The sequence below is a fragment of the Pimephales promelas genome, chromosome 14 (genome assembly GCF_988280905.1).
Source record: "Pimephales promelas chromosome 14, fPimPro1.hap1.1, whole genome shotgun sequence".
In the NCBI taxonomy this organism is placed as follows: Eukaryota; Metazoa; Chordata; class Actinopteri; order Cypriniformes; family Leuciscidae; genus Pimephales; species Pimephales promelas.
Genome location: NC_142782.1, coordinates 27,646,146 through 27,663,461, shown reverse-complemented (window position 1 = coordinate 27,663,461; position 17,316 = coordinate 27,646,146). Strand labels below are relative to the sequence as shown.

The 17,316-nt window shown below is 40.3% G+C and overlaps 2 protein-coding genes across 3 annotated transcripts in view; both read right to left on the bottom strand.

The window, feature by feature from the left end:
• agbl4 (AGBL carboxypeptidase 4) overlaps positions 1-17,316 on the bottom strand; it is a 328,580-nt gene that overhangs the window by 74,421 nt on the left and 236,843 nt on the right. The window lies entirely within an intron of this gene.
• On the bottom strand, positions 532-15,747 carry bend5 (BEN domain containing 5). Of its 2 annotated transcripts, none has more exons than XM_039675446.2 (6): positions 15,352-15,747; positions 13,706-13,827; positions 11,931-12,303; positions 9,479-9,633; positions 6,954-7,167; positions 532-6,580 (listed from the first exon to the last, which is right to left on the bottom strand). In XM_039675446.2, exons 1-6 carry the CDS (start codon positions 15,518-15,520, stop codon positions 6,384-6,386), a joined length of 1,230 nt encoding a protein of 409 aa, XP_039531380.1. In that variant the 5' UTR covers positions 15,521-15,747; the 3' UTR covers positions 532-6,383. The 2 variants fall into 2 exon arrangements, with proteins under 2 accessions (XP_039531380.1, XP_039531389.1); XM_039675455.2 differs by lacking the exon at positions 15,352-15,747 and adding an exon at positions 14,604-15,276.

Sequence of the window (17,316 nt, the reverse complement as noted above, 5' to 3'; positions counted from 1 at the left end):
AAAGTTTCCAGCAAGCTGGCGATTCCAACTCCATCACCCGGGTCTAATTGCTCATTTAATATTAGAATAGGTTTTTGACGTTCTCATTTATTACAAGAGCTCAGTGCAACCTGAACTTTTGAGTATGTGTGTGGTCTGATATCAATGTCACACCTCCTCAATAACTCAGACAGGCCAGTGTGCTTATCTTTCTCTGACACTCAGATCAATCTTGCTTTTAATCCTGAACCCATTCGCAGTCTCTCTCACCTCAACCCCACACATCAAACACAAACATCACATCCCTCCTGTGAATGTGCGTGTCTGTGTCCAATCAAGTCAAGGACACAGGATGGGGCTGGCTGATCTTCCAGAATCCAGATTATACACTTCATATAGATGGCAAACAGTGCCGGCTGCTGACGTTTAACACTCCCCTTTTCTTAGAATGTTCATAAGTGAATTACTCAATATGCTGAGGAAACTTCAAACTTGTCTTGAATCATTCCAATGAATTTTTGGTGAAAAAGAAAACAGCTCACACTGACAGGGTTTGTTTGTAGAATAAAAGTCTGAATTTATTCTGTTGATCTGTACATTGAACAAGAGACCGCAGCACACACGCGCATAAACCCACACGCACACACGACTGATGTTAACCGGCGAAACCAGCTTCGCACAGGAAAGAGTGCAACTGGTTCACATAGAACATTTGATTTCGCTTTCCATTGCCTTTTTACCCTTGTTCACCGTTTGAGTCCCCGTGGAGTCAGACACAAGCTGCAGTGAGGCCGAGTTTAGCAGAAATTAAGCCGGGTTAGGCCTAAAAACACAGTATGAATAAAAATTCTCCACCGAGAGTCTTTTTAGTCCAGGCTTAGGCTTGATCTGTGTGCAAGTAAAGCAGACCTAACGGATGGGGAACAGGGACTGTTGTGAGCAGGAAGATCCCACTGACTCCATGGTAAAACCAATACTAACCACTAACCAGTGACCATATCAAAAGAAAATACCCACAACCACCCACAAACGCAGACCTGAAAGAGAGCATGTTCACAGTTATTTCATCCAACATTCCCAATCAACGACTTTCCAGAAAAAAATTGATTCATACATATATATACACATACATATATATATATATGTTTCTAGATATTTATTCAGCAGCAAGAATGAAGAGATGACAAAGACATGATAAAAGACACAAAACGTGAAATGAAAATCAGATTTAAATGCAATACTATAAATTTCTGAACTCATTGTCTGGTCTTGAGGTCAGTTGAGCTTCACATGACACAGAATCATCAAAAACGTCTCGACTGGAAAGTGTTCGCTAGCAAAAGTCACACAATTTGCCTTCAGCTCGCACAGTACACACTCAATGAATCAACTGCCCGCATTCATATATCATTTCACAGAAAAAAAGCGGCTGAATGGATTTGTGTGGACGGACTAATTTACGTTCTGCTGAGCGCCAGTCGCTTGACACACCCGTATTTTTCAAGATGCTTTTTGCTGAACTAAAATGCACACTTTGTTTTCAAACAGTTCTCAATGACAACAACAAAGTTTCTTTGGGAGGGACCCACTTTGGTAAGTTAAGAAAACCCTCTACAGTTAGCATACTGCACAATGTCACCACCACCACCACCATCAAATGTAAGACTACCATGTTAGTTGCACTGTAATTCTACAGTGGGATTGACTTTCACATTAACTGCTGAGGACCGCATTGCTGTGAGAGTCAACTGCCCAGTATGATTTAGAAGTTTCTTACTCCAGCATCAGGTTCGTATTGTACGATAAAGTCAAGGTTATATGGCCATGGATAGATCCTGCGTGCACGCTATTTAATATTCTGTTAAATTGGAACAGAGTATGTGAGGTAATTAGTTAAGAGAGGTATGTCTTATTTCAAAAATTAAAAACTAAATCTTTGCGATGTGTGCTGAATGCAATTCTTAAGAGTTTATCTGATGCTTTGTTTTTATCCCAAAATTCCTGCTGCTATAAAAGTAACATTAACCAGTTGTATCCATGCAAAGCGGAACGACCTCCAGAAAAGTAGAAAAATTAGCACCATCTGAGGTAAGTAACACAGAGTAGACAACCCACGCCTGCTGTAGCACCATCAATGGGATAAAACTGAAATTACTGCAAGGAAACGAAAAACCAAACGCTTTCTACTGCCACAGAGACAGAGAGTTAAACAACATCACCATATAGACTGATTTATATCTCTGAATGAGGTATGAGGATAGCGAGACTGTCCTGGGACACAGACAGACGATGATGATGATCGGGAATGAGGTAGGACTGTGACTCTACATGCTTGTTTTCAGCCTAAGAATAACCTGAACTTGTGTTTTATCAAAAATACATTTCTTTCACTAGTAGAGCTGAGAATATTGTTTGTTATACAAGAATGACTCTGAGTAGGGACCTTTATTGTAAATGTAACCATGAAAAAAGTTGCTGTTCTTGCGATAGCGGATTACTGGGCAGTTTTCGGAAATTGCTGTGGCATGTGGGCGGGTCCTCAGCATTTGATTGACAATCTCAGCATGTGGGTTAGTGAAGCAGGCAGGAGCGATCAACTATTTTCTCCCCGAAAAATGTCCTCAAATCTAGTTTTTCTTTTTTTTTTTTTTGGCATCATAAAGGAATGAAGAAATAAATGATTGAACACGTTTCAATCTGAACAATATAGCCATATCCATCTAAAGCTTAATGCTCTTGATACGGAACAGAAAACAACATAAATCAGACAATGAAGTTGTCGACAGCACAGCAACACCTTAAAAAGTCAAAAATAAATTCCGCCTACTTTCCTGTTTCTTTAGCTTAGGAAACTGTGGAAAAACTTAGCAGGGGATGTTTTTGTGCAAGTTCATATTTATAAGACTGATCACGAACTGTCCGTTGCTGAGATTCCACTTTGGCTTATTTTCAACAGAACAACACAAACCTCCAACACACATTCAGATGCCATGACAAAACGTCTCCAACACAATATGCCAAGGACAACTCAGATGATATGTTGATCCCTCATGCGCTTTGCTCTGGACTCGTCATTTTCCAGAGGCACAGACCAGCTCAAAGCTAAGCACCGCCATTACACAGCCACTGAAAAGCATAGGCACCAGCCTCAACACAGTCTCCCAGAAGAAAAAAGACAGTCTCCGCGAGGCTACTGCGTCGCTTTTGTAGCCTTTTAGCCTATAAATACTGTACATGATTGTATCTAAAAGTCGGATTTTCCCTGATGGGATTCACTGGTTTGATCTCACAACTAAAGAAACTTTAAATTTTTAATTTTCCTCGGATCTGAAGGCCCGCCGTGCCCGAATTCGGTCTCGGCGCAGCTGCGAGACAAAAAACAAAGCAAGAGAGATATACATAACGCTGGAGTCTTTTTCAAGGCAAATCTCCACATAGAAAGTATGATGACCACATGGACAGATGATATAGTTTGGCTTTCATTCAACCTCGACGCACCTAAAGCTGTCATTTTCCAGTATACCTGCACAGTACGTATACGCTCATTAGGGAACATCAAATATTCAAAGAGTGTGGCAATACATATCACACAATACAGGGAATATCTACAGAAAAAAAAAAGAAGAGAAAGACATTCAGTGGAACAAAAGAACCTTATTACAATCTGTCCTCTCGCGTAATTACCTTGACATATTGGAGGTACATCGCTGTAAGAAAGAAAGAAAGGAATCGCTTTCATAGGCTCGAAAGAATGAGAAACAAACGACCGCTAAACTGCTATTGAGTGGCAGAAAACTGATAGCTGATTTCCTGTGAATCTTTTCACAAGCGTTGTAAAATATTTATGTTGACTTTTAAATTGGCTTGCGTAAACCACAACAAATCAGCCAACATTGATGAGTTTTTATACTTTTTTTCCTGTCCTTAGGATTAAAGTGCTACGTTGTTGAAGATGGACAATGACTCCCTCAGAACGGAAAAAGGAGGGCAACGACTGCCTCTCGACGGAAATGACTCTGATCTGTAACAAATGACTCACAGTGAGGTGAAATTCGTAAATTGAAGTTCTTGAAGCATTGAGATACCTGCGGTAAAAACGTCCATGTATCAATTTAAGATATGGGTTTCTGTCATTACAGATGATGTATTCGTGAAGAGCCCTGGATTCTTTTAGAAATGTGATTACCCAGCATCTACATTAATAGCGAAACATCACATATACACTGTAAAAGTAGAAATGATTATAAACTACATACAGTATGAACCAGCAAAGATAAAGACAGAATTACAACATTGTCTGACTCGATTCTGAACCAGAAGCTTAGTGAGATAAGGTGCAGCCTGGATGCAAACAATAACATGTTCAAAAACATGAGAATATATTCCAAATGTACACCGACATTTTCTCTCCCCTAATAAATGTACTCGATTTATTAAAAAAATTAAAACGGGGAGGCTTTTGCGTGGCAGATCTGTGGTTAATTCACAGTAAGCGATATGGCATCACAGTCAAGAACCCAAATCTGCTAAAGGCTCGTTTTTCTTTCTTTTGTTACGCCGACAAGCCACATGAACTGTTCGTGATGAAAATAAAGACGACAAGGAGAGACAAAGGACTAAAGTGTGGATGGCATGGCTCTTGTAAGTTGTCACGATATCTTATTTCTCCCCCCGATGAGTGCGCCCTCTACAGGTGGGCTGGAGCAGAGACTCTGCTGTTGGCGTGACCAGAGGAATGAGGCTAATGTGTAACCCCTCTACCCCCCCGCCCGAGCACTGCTGACAGTTTTACCCCACGTCCGCACACGGCACCTGGCATCTCTCCACACTCACACACCAAAGTGCAGTTAAAGCAATATCAGCTCATATTACAATCACAGCTTGCTATAAAACGGAGAACACAGTTCCCAATGATTGCCAGCTGGAAGAAGGCCCTGCAGCCCAGCTCTGATTTCCACTTACCCTCCGTCCCAAGTGCAATTTACAGCTGGTAAAAGGTCTTAGGTGGTCTCCATCTCTGTAGACCCGATAATACAATAACTCTTGTCCGATGGCTAGTCTATCAAGTTCACTGAAATCAACTTGGATGTGCTTTTGTTGTTTACAAGAATCTTATTTTATACTTTACGCCATTTTTACTGAACTTTGTACACAACAAGAGACCTTAGAAGGGTATAAGAATTCAACTATACTTAAACATATCACATTAAAATACTCTCTTCTATTTTGGGCCCCTTAACACAACAACGAATTTTGTTAAAATATACACCGCTGTTGAAAAGTTTAAGGACGGATTTCTTTAAGAAATTAATTCTTATATTCGACAAGGATGCATTAAATGAATCAAAAGTGACAGTAAAGACATTTACAATGTTACAAAAGATGTATATTTCAAATAAATGCTGTTCTTTTTAACATTCTATTCCATCACAGGAATACATTTGAAGTTAAGATATATTAAAATAGAAAAGTTATTTAAAATTGTAATAAAATTTCACATGCATTTTTGATCAAATAACTGCAACCTTGGTGAGCATAAGAGACTTCTTTCAAAAACGTAATAAAATAAATAAAAAAACTACCGACCCTAAACTTTTGAAGCGTAGTATAAATCCTTTAAAAACATGCCATCGTAATTATGACTTCCGAACGTGCAAGAATTTCCCAACAGGACTATCGCCTAAAAGCGAAAACAAGTCTAAATTGAACTTTAAACAAATATTTATTCACCTGGATGGGACTCCAAAGAAACACCGTTAATCCGTCTTCCAGAATCACCGACTACATGGGACCTCTCCACCCCTAACAACCATCAAAAACAAGAACGGACCATCAGTAGTCATCTCAGGAAAGCAATTAACAGGAGCAATTAGGCCTAGATTGATTAATTAAATCAATCGTTCATTAAGACGACGCAGGGTGTGACCCTGTTTAAAAGTGCAACTCTTTATGTTAAGTACCTTTAGCAGATGGTCCCACTGAAGTGACCTACCTCCCCTTAAGACTCCGACTCTAAGCCAGCATTTATGACAAGGGAAACCTCTTTAGTACTTTAGGAAATGTTCTGACACAGAACACAAGCTGATGTGCCAAACACATTTTACTCGCACACGATTTAAAGGATCGCTCCTGTCTATCACGCGTAACATCTGACCCACCCCGAGATCCCCTTCAAAGCTTACAAAAACCCGCCCCATTCACTCACAGAATGCACACAGGAATGCTAAGGCAGTGTGGAGCGAGGTAAAACTGTCAGACAGGTTGTAAAACAGGGTCTGCGAGAGGAAAAGACTGAGAGGGGCATCAGTGGAAATCTCAATTGGCAGCGCCGGTGATTACGTGCACCTTCTCCACCAGAAGTCCTTGAGGAGTAGAATGAGCTATGGTGACAACTTTAGCGCCCCCTACAGGCCGTCATAGGGGAAGTTCTCCATCTTCACTGTCTGTTGGATGAGAAGCTTGGACTCTCGCCGTTCCTCGTTCTTGATAGATTTGTTGATATCCATAATCTTTTCGCAGATGTATTTATTCACTTTGGATAATCGCTGGGTGATCTCTGCGCTGTCGGCTGTTTCTTGAGACACGCGGTCGTACAGACACTCTGGAACAAAAAAGTAGACCAGAAAAAAAATGTTCCTTTACTCCTTATTCATGATGGTTTACTTGAATATTCACTTGAAAAATATATAATATTTATATATATATATATTTTTTATAATGTAACAATGTTACATATGTTTATTAAAATATTAACATTTAAATATTCAAATGAGGTTCTATACCATATTAGTTTCAGCTGTGAAATTAAAATCTTGGTTATTGGTCTTGAGAGCTAACATTTGGTCAGCATGAACAAATCTCAGAATGGTAAAATTTTCATCAGCAAACCCAGAAGTCTAATTCCAACCTAATCTTTAATTTTATTTTACTAATAATAATAAAAAAGTAATTCTAATGAAAGGTAGCGTGTTAACCTCGGACGATTTTGAGCTTGCTTGGTGAGAGTGGTGGTTTGGGCAAGGCATCTTTCTTTTTCTTCGTAGCGACGCCAGTGACGCTGCGGTTCTTCAGGGTTTCCGTGCCCCAGATCATCACCGCCAGGTTTTTGGTGAATTTCGAGTCTCCCTGTGTCCGCTGTAGCTGGTGCCACTTCTCCTCCTCCACCCAAATCCCTCCACCCAAGTGCACCTGCAAGAGAGAGACGCTTTTCTTCAAATATGCAGCATACACACACTGTCACAGACAAGATTTTGCTTTCACGTTCTGCCACTTAAGTGCCATGTGGTCAATTCCCCAAAGTGTGTCTGAGACATGGTAGCCTTTCTTTCACAATGAATTAAACAACTCTGTTTATGGAGGATGACACGCAAGATTCTGTGTAATTCAAGCTTGTTAACAGTAGTTTGTGTACCAGTGAACAGTTCTGCTCGTAGGTTTACACAAACCTTGCTGATAAGCTAGGACGTAAAATCAACAAAAAATTGATTATATATATAAAATTGATTATATAAAAAATTGATTACATCTTATGAAAAAGATCTGACACTATAGCCCCTTTCACACAGCGAGATGATCCCGGGAAATTGCCAGAACGCCTTCTGTGTGAACGCAAACACGACCCAGGATTGATGCCGGGTTGGAGACTAGTAACATTGCCGGAATCAGTCCCGAAACGCGCGCTGTGTGAACAAAAGCCAGGACCAATGCCGTAAGGGGTGTGTCATAGTGATGACGCTCGTGCCATCGCGTGACTCTGTTGCTCTTAGAAGACAGATTGTGTTCGTCATCAACAAAGAAAGGACGAACAAATGTCTGCAAACTGGAACAAGCAGAGACCAGGAGCTCCTCACTATCCGCGCTGAAGCTTAGAGATCGTTCACCAGCTTTGTGGAACGGTATGCGCGTGCACATGATTTCGACGCATACGTCAACGTCTCATCCTGACGTCATGCGTCTTCCCGGGATTTTTACGGGTTGTGTGTGAGCGCACTCACAGATCCTGGCAAATCACTGGAAGTGTGAATGAACCGAAATCAAACAATCCCGGGACATTATCCGTGTATTTTCCGGAATCTCTGTGTGAAAGTGGCTTATGTGTACATTCTGTGAGTGAGATCCCACCCTCTATGGGCGGGTTGAGAACATGTGGGACAGCCACTACTACTGACTGTAGTCTTTAGCCTCTGGCCAAAAAAAATCAAGATGGTCCTCACTGCAGAACACAAAATCCAGGGGGAACTCCTCCAAAAAAAAATAAACCAATGAATTTCCATGACCTTTCCAAATGTTTGCAAGCTTTGTTTTACTCTATTCAAGAGAAATAATTGGCTGATGAAATATTTTAAAGCAAAGCATAACTAGAAAAATGACCAGTTTTCCAAGACGGTAGAAACAAGTGAAGATCCAGGTGGTTTGAGTCATTTAATCTTGCACCAAGGGACTCTACATACTTTCTCCACCCTCTGAGATCTAGGAACCGATCACCACATATGAGAGACGAGTCACACATGAATTCAGTGGCGAGGTGTCTGGGTTCATTAAATGCAGTAATGTGTTTTGACAGATGCCAGACCAGAGTGTTGACTTTTAAGCCACACTGTGGAGGACACGGCCCAACAAGCCATCAGGTGGATTGATGGGCAGCTGGTGAGTAACAGCTGAGGTAATGCGCCTTCTGCTTTGTCACCCTGAGCAGTCTTCGGGCTCCAATCCAGCGGCTTTTCCCCAATGCAACTAATGTGCTTTTGGCCCTGGTCGAGCAGACAAGCTTTTCACTGCTCTTAACTTAGAGGAGATTTGCTTTCCTACAGCTACCTGTCACTCAGGGCAATTCCTATGGTACAAATAATTAATGTCGGATATGTGTGCGTATGTTTAAGGGGCCTAATTTGCTTTTGTTCTTCACGCTTGAACTGAGAACCCTTTCAGCATGTAGCACAAATTCCCCCCTGTCATGCAAGGCAGGCGGAAGAACGCAAAATGCGGACCCGGTGTCTGCTAACAGGGCTCAAAATCACAGCACGCGTTCTGGTTAAAAGGCCCTTTGAGACTGACGGGGGAATGGTTGTAGAAAGGATCTCGCTAGTCAATTAGACAAACCGAACCACTGCAAAACATTCAAAGAAACACTAAATCACACTAACACGAGGAACATCACTGAATTGTCCCGTTTACACAACAGCTTAAAAGAGTGGCTGGATTACTGCCTGAATGAAGTAATGGCTGAAGTCAAGTCCCCTTTTCTATCATGATAGCGTGACATAACGCCTACACCCATAAAGTAAATATCAATGACGGCAACTTCCATAGCCCTGGAAAATCTCATCACAATTAACACAATTCTTAAATTATTTTAAATAAAAATATTTTGTCAAGTTATAAATGTAATATGTGGTGACTACTGGGCTACTTTGCTGATAAACAGATAAAGTGAGAATGGACGTGGATTTTTGGTATGATTGAGAAGCAGTTGCAATAGAAAACACACAGGAGTACATACTTTTCCATCATTGAAGGTGTAGACGGTTCTCGGGGATGGGGAGTGGGAGTGGGTGGAGCTAGTGTTGGCTTCCTCTTGACACGTCTCCTGTGGTTCACTGATCGGCTCTACCACCTCTGCTTTGATTGTCTGTGTGCCATTGTCATGCATCGGTTCTGTATGAAGCAAAGCAAAGCACAATTTAACCAGAGAGTGTAGATGAGTGTAATCCTGAGAAAGTGTTGAAGACAGACGCTTCCTGCTCTCTAATGACAGTTTTGAATTAAGTCCAGTGTGGCTGCAGTAAGTCCTGGCACCTCTCTTTGGAGCGCTGCCTAAAACATGGCTCTCCTGTGCCTCAAGACAACCGGGTCATTTTAGCTCAGTAAGCTGGCTTGGTGGCTGGCCGCACTAAGCTCTAATGTATCTGTTGAGTTTTAATAGCAGTCAGCGCTCTGCATGTCTGACCCTAAAGAGCCCTGGCCGGTCTAATCTTCAGCCTGCTCCACCAGCTTGCTCCAGACCACAGTCTGTTTCCCCACCAATCACACACACACACACAGCCCAGCTGGCTGGGACACTGGCCGGACCGCTCTGGACACTATGTCCTCTTTAAGCAGCCTGTACTTTAGTCTTCATCTGAGTAGTAATCAGTCCCTGCAGCTCAGATATATGTGGAACATCAAATAAAATGTTAAATTATTAAGGCTGCCAATTTAACATGCTAATTTAGTAGTAGTTAATTATAAATAGATGCTGAAAAAAGACAGTCTAGCACATTTCCATATACAAATAATTAAACAATTGTTTTAAACATCCCATGGATTGCAAAATGGATTGCTGTGGAGAACCATTGATAGACATAATGTTTAATGACATTAAAATACCAAGTAATACAATATAATAACGTATAAAGTCACTTTTTTTGTAATGTCTACTCAATGCTTTCATCCACCAGTCTCTGAATTATCTTCTTTTTGGGGGTTTTCTCTGCAAATATTGATGTGTGTGATTAATTTGATTAATTAATAACAATTACATGACATAATTAATTACCTGATATGCTGAATAATAATTAAGTACTTGATATGCTAAATAATTATCACATTAATCAAGGATATTCTAATTGACTGACAGCCCTAAAATTATACAAGAATATATTTAAAGGGATAGTTCACCCAAAAATGAAAAATTTTTCATCCTTTACTCATCCTCATGTTGTTCAGTTGACGGCACCCATTGACTTCCAGAGTATTTTTTCCTACTATGGAAGTCAATAGGTGCTGTTGTCTGTGGGTACCACCATTTCATTTTTTATATATTTTCTTGTGTTGAACAGAAGAAAGGAACTCATACAGGTTTGGAAACACTTAGTAATGTAATGTAGTAATGTAAGTAATGACAAAATGTACATTTTTGGTTGCACTATCCCTTTAAATTGCTGTCTGAAGATATTCATTCTTAATTTAATTGGAAACTAAATGCTGCACTCACTAAAGCCTCCTAAAAGCTGACTAGCCATTGCTGCTTTTGTAGTAACGAAAAAAAGCTCTACAAAGGTCTTAAAAAAACATAAATTTAAAAGGTAACATTACGTTGTGTAGCAAGCACTTAAACAGACATTTAAAGGGTTAGATCACCCAAAAAATGACAATTGTGGGATCTCACTCACAGAATGTACACAGTGTCAGACATCTTTTTTTCTGAAAGCTAAGCTAGCAGGCTCTTGTTCTGTGGAGAAAGCTGAGTAGTAGGGGTTACCATCCTCTTTTTCCCAGACATATCTGACCGTCGATGTCCGTGATTTAGCTTTTGGTTTCTGCAGTTGCCATTCACTGATTACATGTACAGTTTTTGTTCAATCTAACTGAATTGATTCTGATTGGTGAATCTGGATGTAGTGTTTACATGAATGCTAAACAAATGATCGGTTGATGTGCGTTTTAACATTGCTAAGAAAATCCTCGGTCATCCGTGAGAGATACGAGACCGGGGCGTCTCACAGGTGTCGCTCATTGGTAATCACACCGTTCTCCCGCGGCCCTCACTCGTCCTGCTCGCCACATTAAACATAAAGAATGGCGACTGTAGAACGCAAAAGCCAAATCCCGGACATTTTGGGCGTTCTCGAAAACACATTTTCAGGCAGACTCATCACAGAGACTCACTAGCAGCCTAGACTTGTTATTTAACGACTGCGCTCTGTTATCAGAGGTCTTACGGGCTTGGAGCGACATGAGGGTGAGTCATTAATGACATAATTTTCATTTTTGGGTGAACTATCCCTTTAAGACTTTAAATTGATTGGATGAGTCATGTTTGTAGCCAAATAAGAAAATCAATGCTAAGGCCTTTTCAAACACAGTCTGAGTTGTCAATATACACATGCACAATTTCTATGATTCAGAGAACAGTCAAATTTTGATCTGTTGAACAGTTTTGATGCATATTGTTGTTTAGTTGCAAATCTTACCGCTGCCAAGCCTCATGAGCAGGACGTCCTGCAGGCGTCGGTTGAAATCCCGGAGCTCCTTGACTTCGGTCAGCAGACTGCCGTACTCCTTCAGCTTTTTGGCCTGCTGCAGCAGCTGCCTGCGTGTGCGCTCCAGTTCCTGCTGCAGACGTCTCATTTCTTCCTCCTGCTGCCGGTAGCTGTGCACCAGCTCCTCGTACAGGACACGGGGCACCACGGCCTCGTCCTGCTCTTCCTCTTCCTCTGTGGTGAGTCTGTCCAGCTCCTCTCCCTCCGTGCACGAGTTGACTGCGTTCCTCTCCAGCCGCGCCACCACCGCAGCCAGGCTCTTTGAGGAGTTGGAACTGGGCCGCTGCTGTTCCTGTGATTGAACCTGCATCACAAGATTGCACATCTTGACCAGTGCAAATAGTGTACATGGCATGCAAATCATTTTCTTGCTTTTGGATGTCTACCTTCCTCCAGAGTTAAGTTCCAACCCCATTAAACACCTAAAAAGGATCTTCCAGTTCACAAAATACAGTACAGTCTTTTTAAGGGGTGGTCATTATTCTATTATTTTCTATATTTTAGTACTAAATCTGACGTCCCACCTCTCCCACAAGGTCTAGGAGTGAGGATTGTTCCCACCTGGTATAAGATGCATTTTCGGTGAACAGATCACATGTAGTCAGCCAACATGCATTTGACCTGGTATTCTCACATATCTCAAATTATTCTTCTGTGACCAACACTTGACTATTTCAGATTTTGTAGAAACTTTCTGCTCTTTTTTCACCACACTCAACTACATCACTTTCACTTTCAGTGCATGGATACTACTGAATGAATGAATGAACACGTGTTAAGCAGCTTACGCAAATAAATATAATAGCGGCCTATAATATTTTCTTTTATAATATAGGTTGGGGGTGGTTGTTGCCATCTCCCATAAATTAGTTTTCGAAAGGTGGGATGTCTGCTATAGATTATTTTCATTTTTGATTTTTTGAAATTAGCATTTTTTTGTATGAAGTGCCGAGGTCAAACTTTGATGTTAAGATTAAATCTGCTGCAAATATCCAAATGTGCAGGACAGAGTTCACCAAAGTTAACCTTCAGTTCACAAAATCCTACTCATATTCTTGCATTCACATGGGTATGAATGGAAGACCAGCGTGTCTAGCGTGACTTCTCTTTTAAAGCATGGCTGGAAGAGCAGCTGCATCAATACACACAAAAAAACGACAACTTTTTAATTCTAAAACAATCACCAATGGGCCAAAACATCACTAATTAAAAAATAATCTCATGTAATATGTAATGCACTGTAACACTGGCTCAGTGGCTAAACTGTGAAATTACCTACACACCAAGTTTATATTAAACACCAAGTTTAGTAATTGTAATAGAAACACAAACTAAGTAATTAAGGTATGAACTGCAAGAGCACACAGAACTGGGTCGTAAACTTCATGGGTAGCACAATTAAAAAGTCAGGACACTAAAAAAAAAACACAGCAAGCCCACTGATGAAAGAAATGGCCTTTCTGGTCTCTTGCTAAAATTGCAAGATTAAACAAAATTGGCTTGAAACATTCAAAATGTCAGGACAAATTCTGTAAGTGTCAAAAAATGTCTCAAAAAATGTCTTTTTTTCCCTATTTTGTAAATCACACTCTTAAAATCGGCAGAAAAAACATTCCCAATCTGTCCACATGTTTCCCATCTACAAATCCAGACCAGTAACAGAAAGCTTGCCTATATCTCCAAATCTTAAAAATGGGTAGACCAACCTTTTTATGTCTTAGGGGCATTCTCTCCTCGCCAAAGTGATTCTCCACTGTGTTCCTGTTCGACATCTTGGGTATTTTCATCTTCTTTTGCATAATACTGTGCTCAAATTCCTCAATGCTTTCTGAAAAAGAGGAGGTGCAAATAATATTTCACCTCTATAATCTAAAATGATGATATGGTTAAAACAAGGACACATCAGCAAGAGAAACATTTTATGAGTTTGGTGGAGAAGTTTCCCAGTAACCTTGTAATGACACAGATGACTAGCTATTGTTGCAATAAACTATTAATGGAGCGTTTAACATTGCAAAGCGACGGTGACTGCAGCATCAATAAGATTTTGACAGGCGGGGTCGTCACAGTTGTCAGCGTGTGATGCAGTGTCAAGAAACCAAGGCCGCTTGGAGAAGACGGACCATATAAATGTGCATGCCTTGCCCCTTATCATGCCAAGTGGAAAATTATCAACATGGGATCGCGATTGTTAATAACTACACATTAAAAGTTTTACATTGGCCAGGTTTGGCACATGAGCCTCAAGGTCGGCCACAACAGATTGCAGACTGATTTGAAAGCTGTGCTGGGCGGCAGACTTCTGTCTCTAACGAGATCAGGGTTGTAAGAGCAGGTTAAGCCACACATGTAGATTAGTAATGTATCTAACTAGTCCTGATTGAAGAGTGGCAGGAGTGAAAGTGGCTGAAGGATTTCACTGTCTGCTTGAGCTCAAGTAGGAAGTGTCACATAACAGATTTGCCACCAGCACTGATTTAAACACCACATAATATGATGACAAGTTAGAATTTAACAGTATAAAATGCTGACATAAGGTTTCAAGCAAACGGAAGGGCGTAAAAGTAAAAAAAAAAAACTAACGTTACATAAAATAACCCTTACCTGGCTAGCTAATGTGATGACAGTAAACCTAGCAGCTTGAGCTAAACACAACAAAACGTTGAATACACAACTTTCTGGTTATCGAGTCTGCTTTTCCTTATCCTTATAAGTTCCGATAGATTGTTAGTGTTGTGATGATGATTTTATTAGCTGTTAAGCTCTTATGCGCCGGAGAAAAATGAAGGAAGCGTTAGCAGCAGGCTAACAATCGCTTAGCATCCTGAGCCTCTATTTCTGCCTTTAAAACCCTCTTATCTTTCGTTTCTAATTTCATGAACTTATTTTCAGACATTTTCGTCGCGCCTTTCCCTTAGTTAATATTTAAATGGTCGTGCTTGTCAAACACAGACACGATTGCATATCTCTATTACACAAATCCGACTATCACGACGAGCTAAAAACACCAGAATCATCAAGAAGACATCAAACCTATGACATCTTCTCCGTCCATATCCATTAATCGCATCAACACACTCATGTTACAGCATTAGTGTTCTCTCAACAACACAATACATGCGTGTTAAAACATGTTCATGCAAGTCACGTGAAATTAAAATTATGATTTGTATGACAACTTTTCATCATGCGCCATAAATATAATATAAAGCTAGACAGATAAGAGGTGCATGCACATGCAAATATGATTCAAATCAAAGTGGCAAGACATTTCAAGCATTTTGTCATGCGTGTCACTGTTATGGATGAAGATTATTATTATAGTTAAAAGGAAGAGAAGAACAGAACTCACCTGCCAGGGCGAGGATGTGTGCTTTGGCAGGATGGCCTGCGCCTCTCAGCACCACATACACCTTCTGATCATCAAAATCTCTTTTGTGCACAGGCTGGAAATCTTTCACGTCTGACACAGGTAACGCATAGCACATGTCGTCCTCCAAGAAACGCACGAAAGCGTACATTATTTTTGATCTTTGGTCCCTGTTCTTTGGGATAGGGCTTGACAGTTTCCCTCAAAAAATATTAAAAAAAACATATATAAACACAAAGAGGGGGGAGACAGTGGGGAGGCCTCTGCGATCGACTGCTTTAGTCTGGCTGGTGCGCAGCAGTTGAGGAAATGCAGAGCCTGGTCGCTACAGACTGTACTAATCAAAACAGATGTGATGAGAGGTTTATTTAGGGGGTTCAAAGTGTCGTTTACTCTTAATTATTTAAAAAGGAAAAAGAAAATACATGAAAAATACATATATTATTACCAATAATAGATTGTTATAAACAAGTTGTTTTTATAACTATTAATAATAATCATTACAGTGATTTTATATTATAAAACAAGTATATGTTGTTTCATAAAATATGATGCCTTTTACAATACAAATGTATGAGAACGCTCACTTGTAAAAACATGTTAAATAATGTATTTATGGCTGCTGGCAAACAAGTTTACAGTTTGAAGTTGTTGTTTTTTTCATTTAGAGTCACTTTCCAGACAAATTCATGAATTGGTCATTTATCAAAGGCTCTGTTTACACCTCGTAATAAGATGCGTTTTGGTCGATCGGATCACAAGTAGATGAGGGAGACGCATTCCTGTTTACACCTGGTGTTTTTTTTTAATCTGTCTCTTTTGTCCACTTTTGACCACTTCTTTCCTGATTTCTTCAAGAGGAGGGTCAATGGACGGGTAAATGTATGGGCTTTTTCAAATCTTTGGATCTATTGGACGAAATAAGCTCACGCAATTTAGATATTAATAATTTCCAATTAGTTAAGTTAATTTCTGGAATGGCATCTATGCTAATTTGAGTGTCTTTGTTTATCCCGAGGTTTTCCCGCAGCCTGCCAGATCCAGGCCGTATCCAGATCTGATGAGGATCTTATACTGGACTCGATGACGATGACAATGCAGTGATGAAGTGCCAATTATCCTCTCCCTATGGAGGATCCCTTTCCCACTCTACAGATAAAGCGTTGTGAATTTGTTTCGCGTCCCTACCCTGAAGTGATAAAATAAAACTAAATTCAGTATCAAATTTATAGACAAGTAGTTTGTTCAGTCATGAGGGAAGTACAAATCTGCACACATATACTATAGAATCAATTCTTAATGCGCATGTAAATGCCATCAGAGTTTATCACAGGTTCGCCTTTAAAGTCTGTTTAGAGACATTAGACATATTCATAATTTTTTTTTCCTTACAGTTACTGTAAATCCGGCCTCTAGTTCATAAACGCCAGAGGAGAACTGGCCCCCTACTGAGCCTGGGTTCTCACAAGGTTTTTTTTTTTTCACCATTGGGTCACCTGATGGAGTTTTAGGACACCATTAAGTCACTTGATGGCGTTTTTCGGTTCCTTGCCACTGTTGCCTTTGGCTTGCTCAGTTGGAGATATTCAAATTAATTAACCAATCAGTAATACCCTTGATCAGCTCTACCAAACGTGGATGTTTTTCCACTAAGAAACGAACATTCCTATTATGTTTTGATCGATACTGTGAAGCTGCTTTGATGCAATCTATATTGTGAAAAGCGCTATATAAATATACTTGACTTGACATATGAACAGAACAAAAACACAAAAACAAAGTTCAATTCCAGTCTGGCTAGCACTCTTCCCATAATGTTTCCGCATTAAATCTGAGAGTAGGTGGTCTTTTGTGGCTGTTTGAATGCATTCGACCACATGAGCGTTTACACTATGAAAGCAATCTGCTCGAATGCATTTTCGACTACCCCTGGAAGTGGTTGAAAGA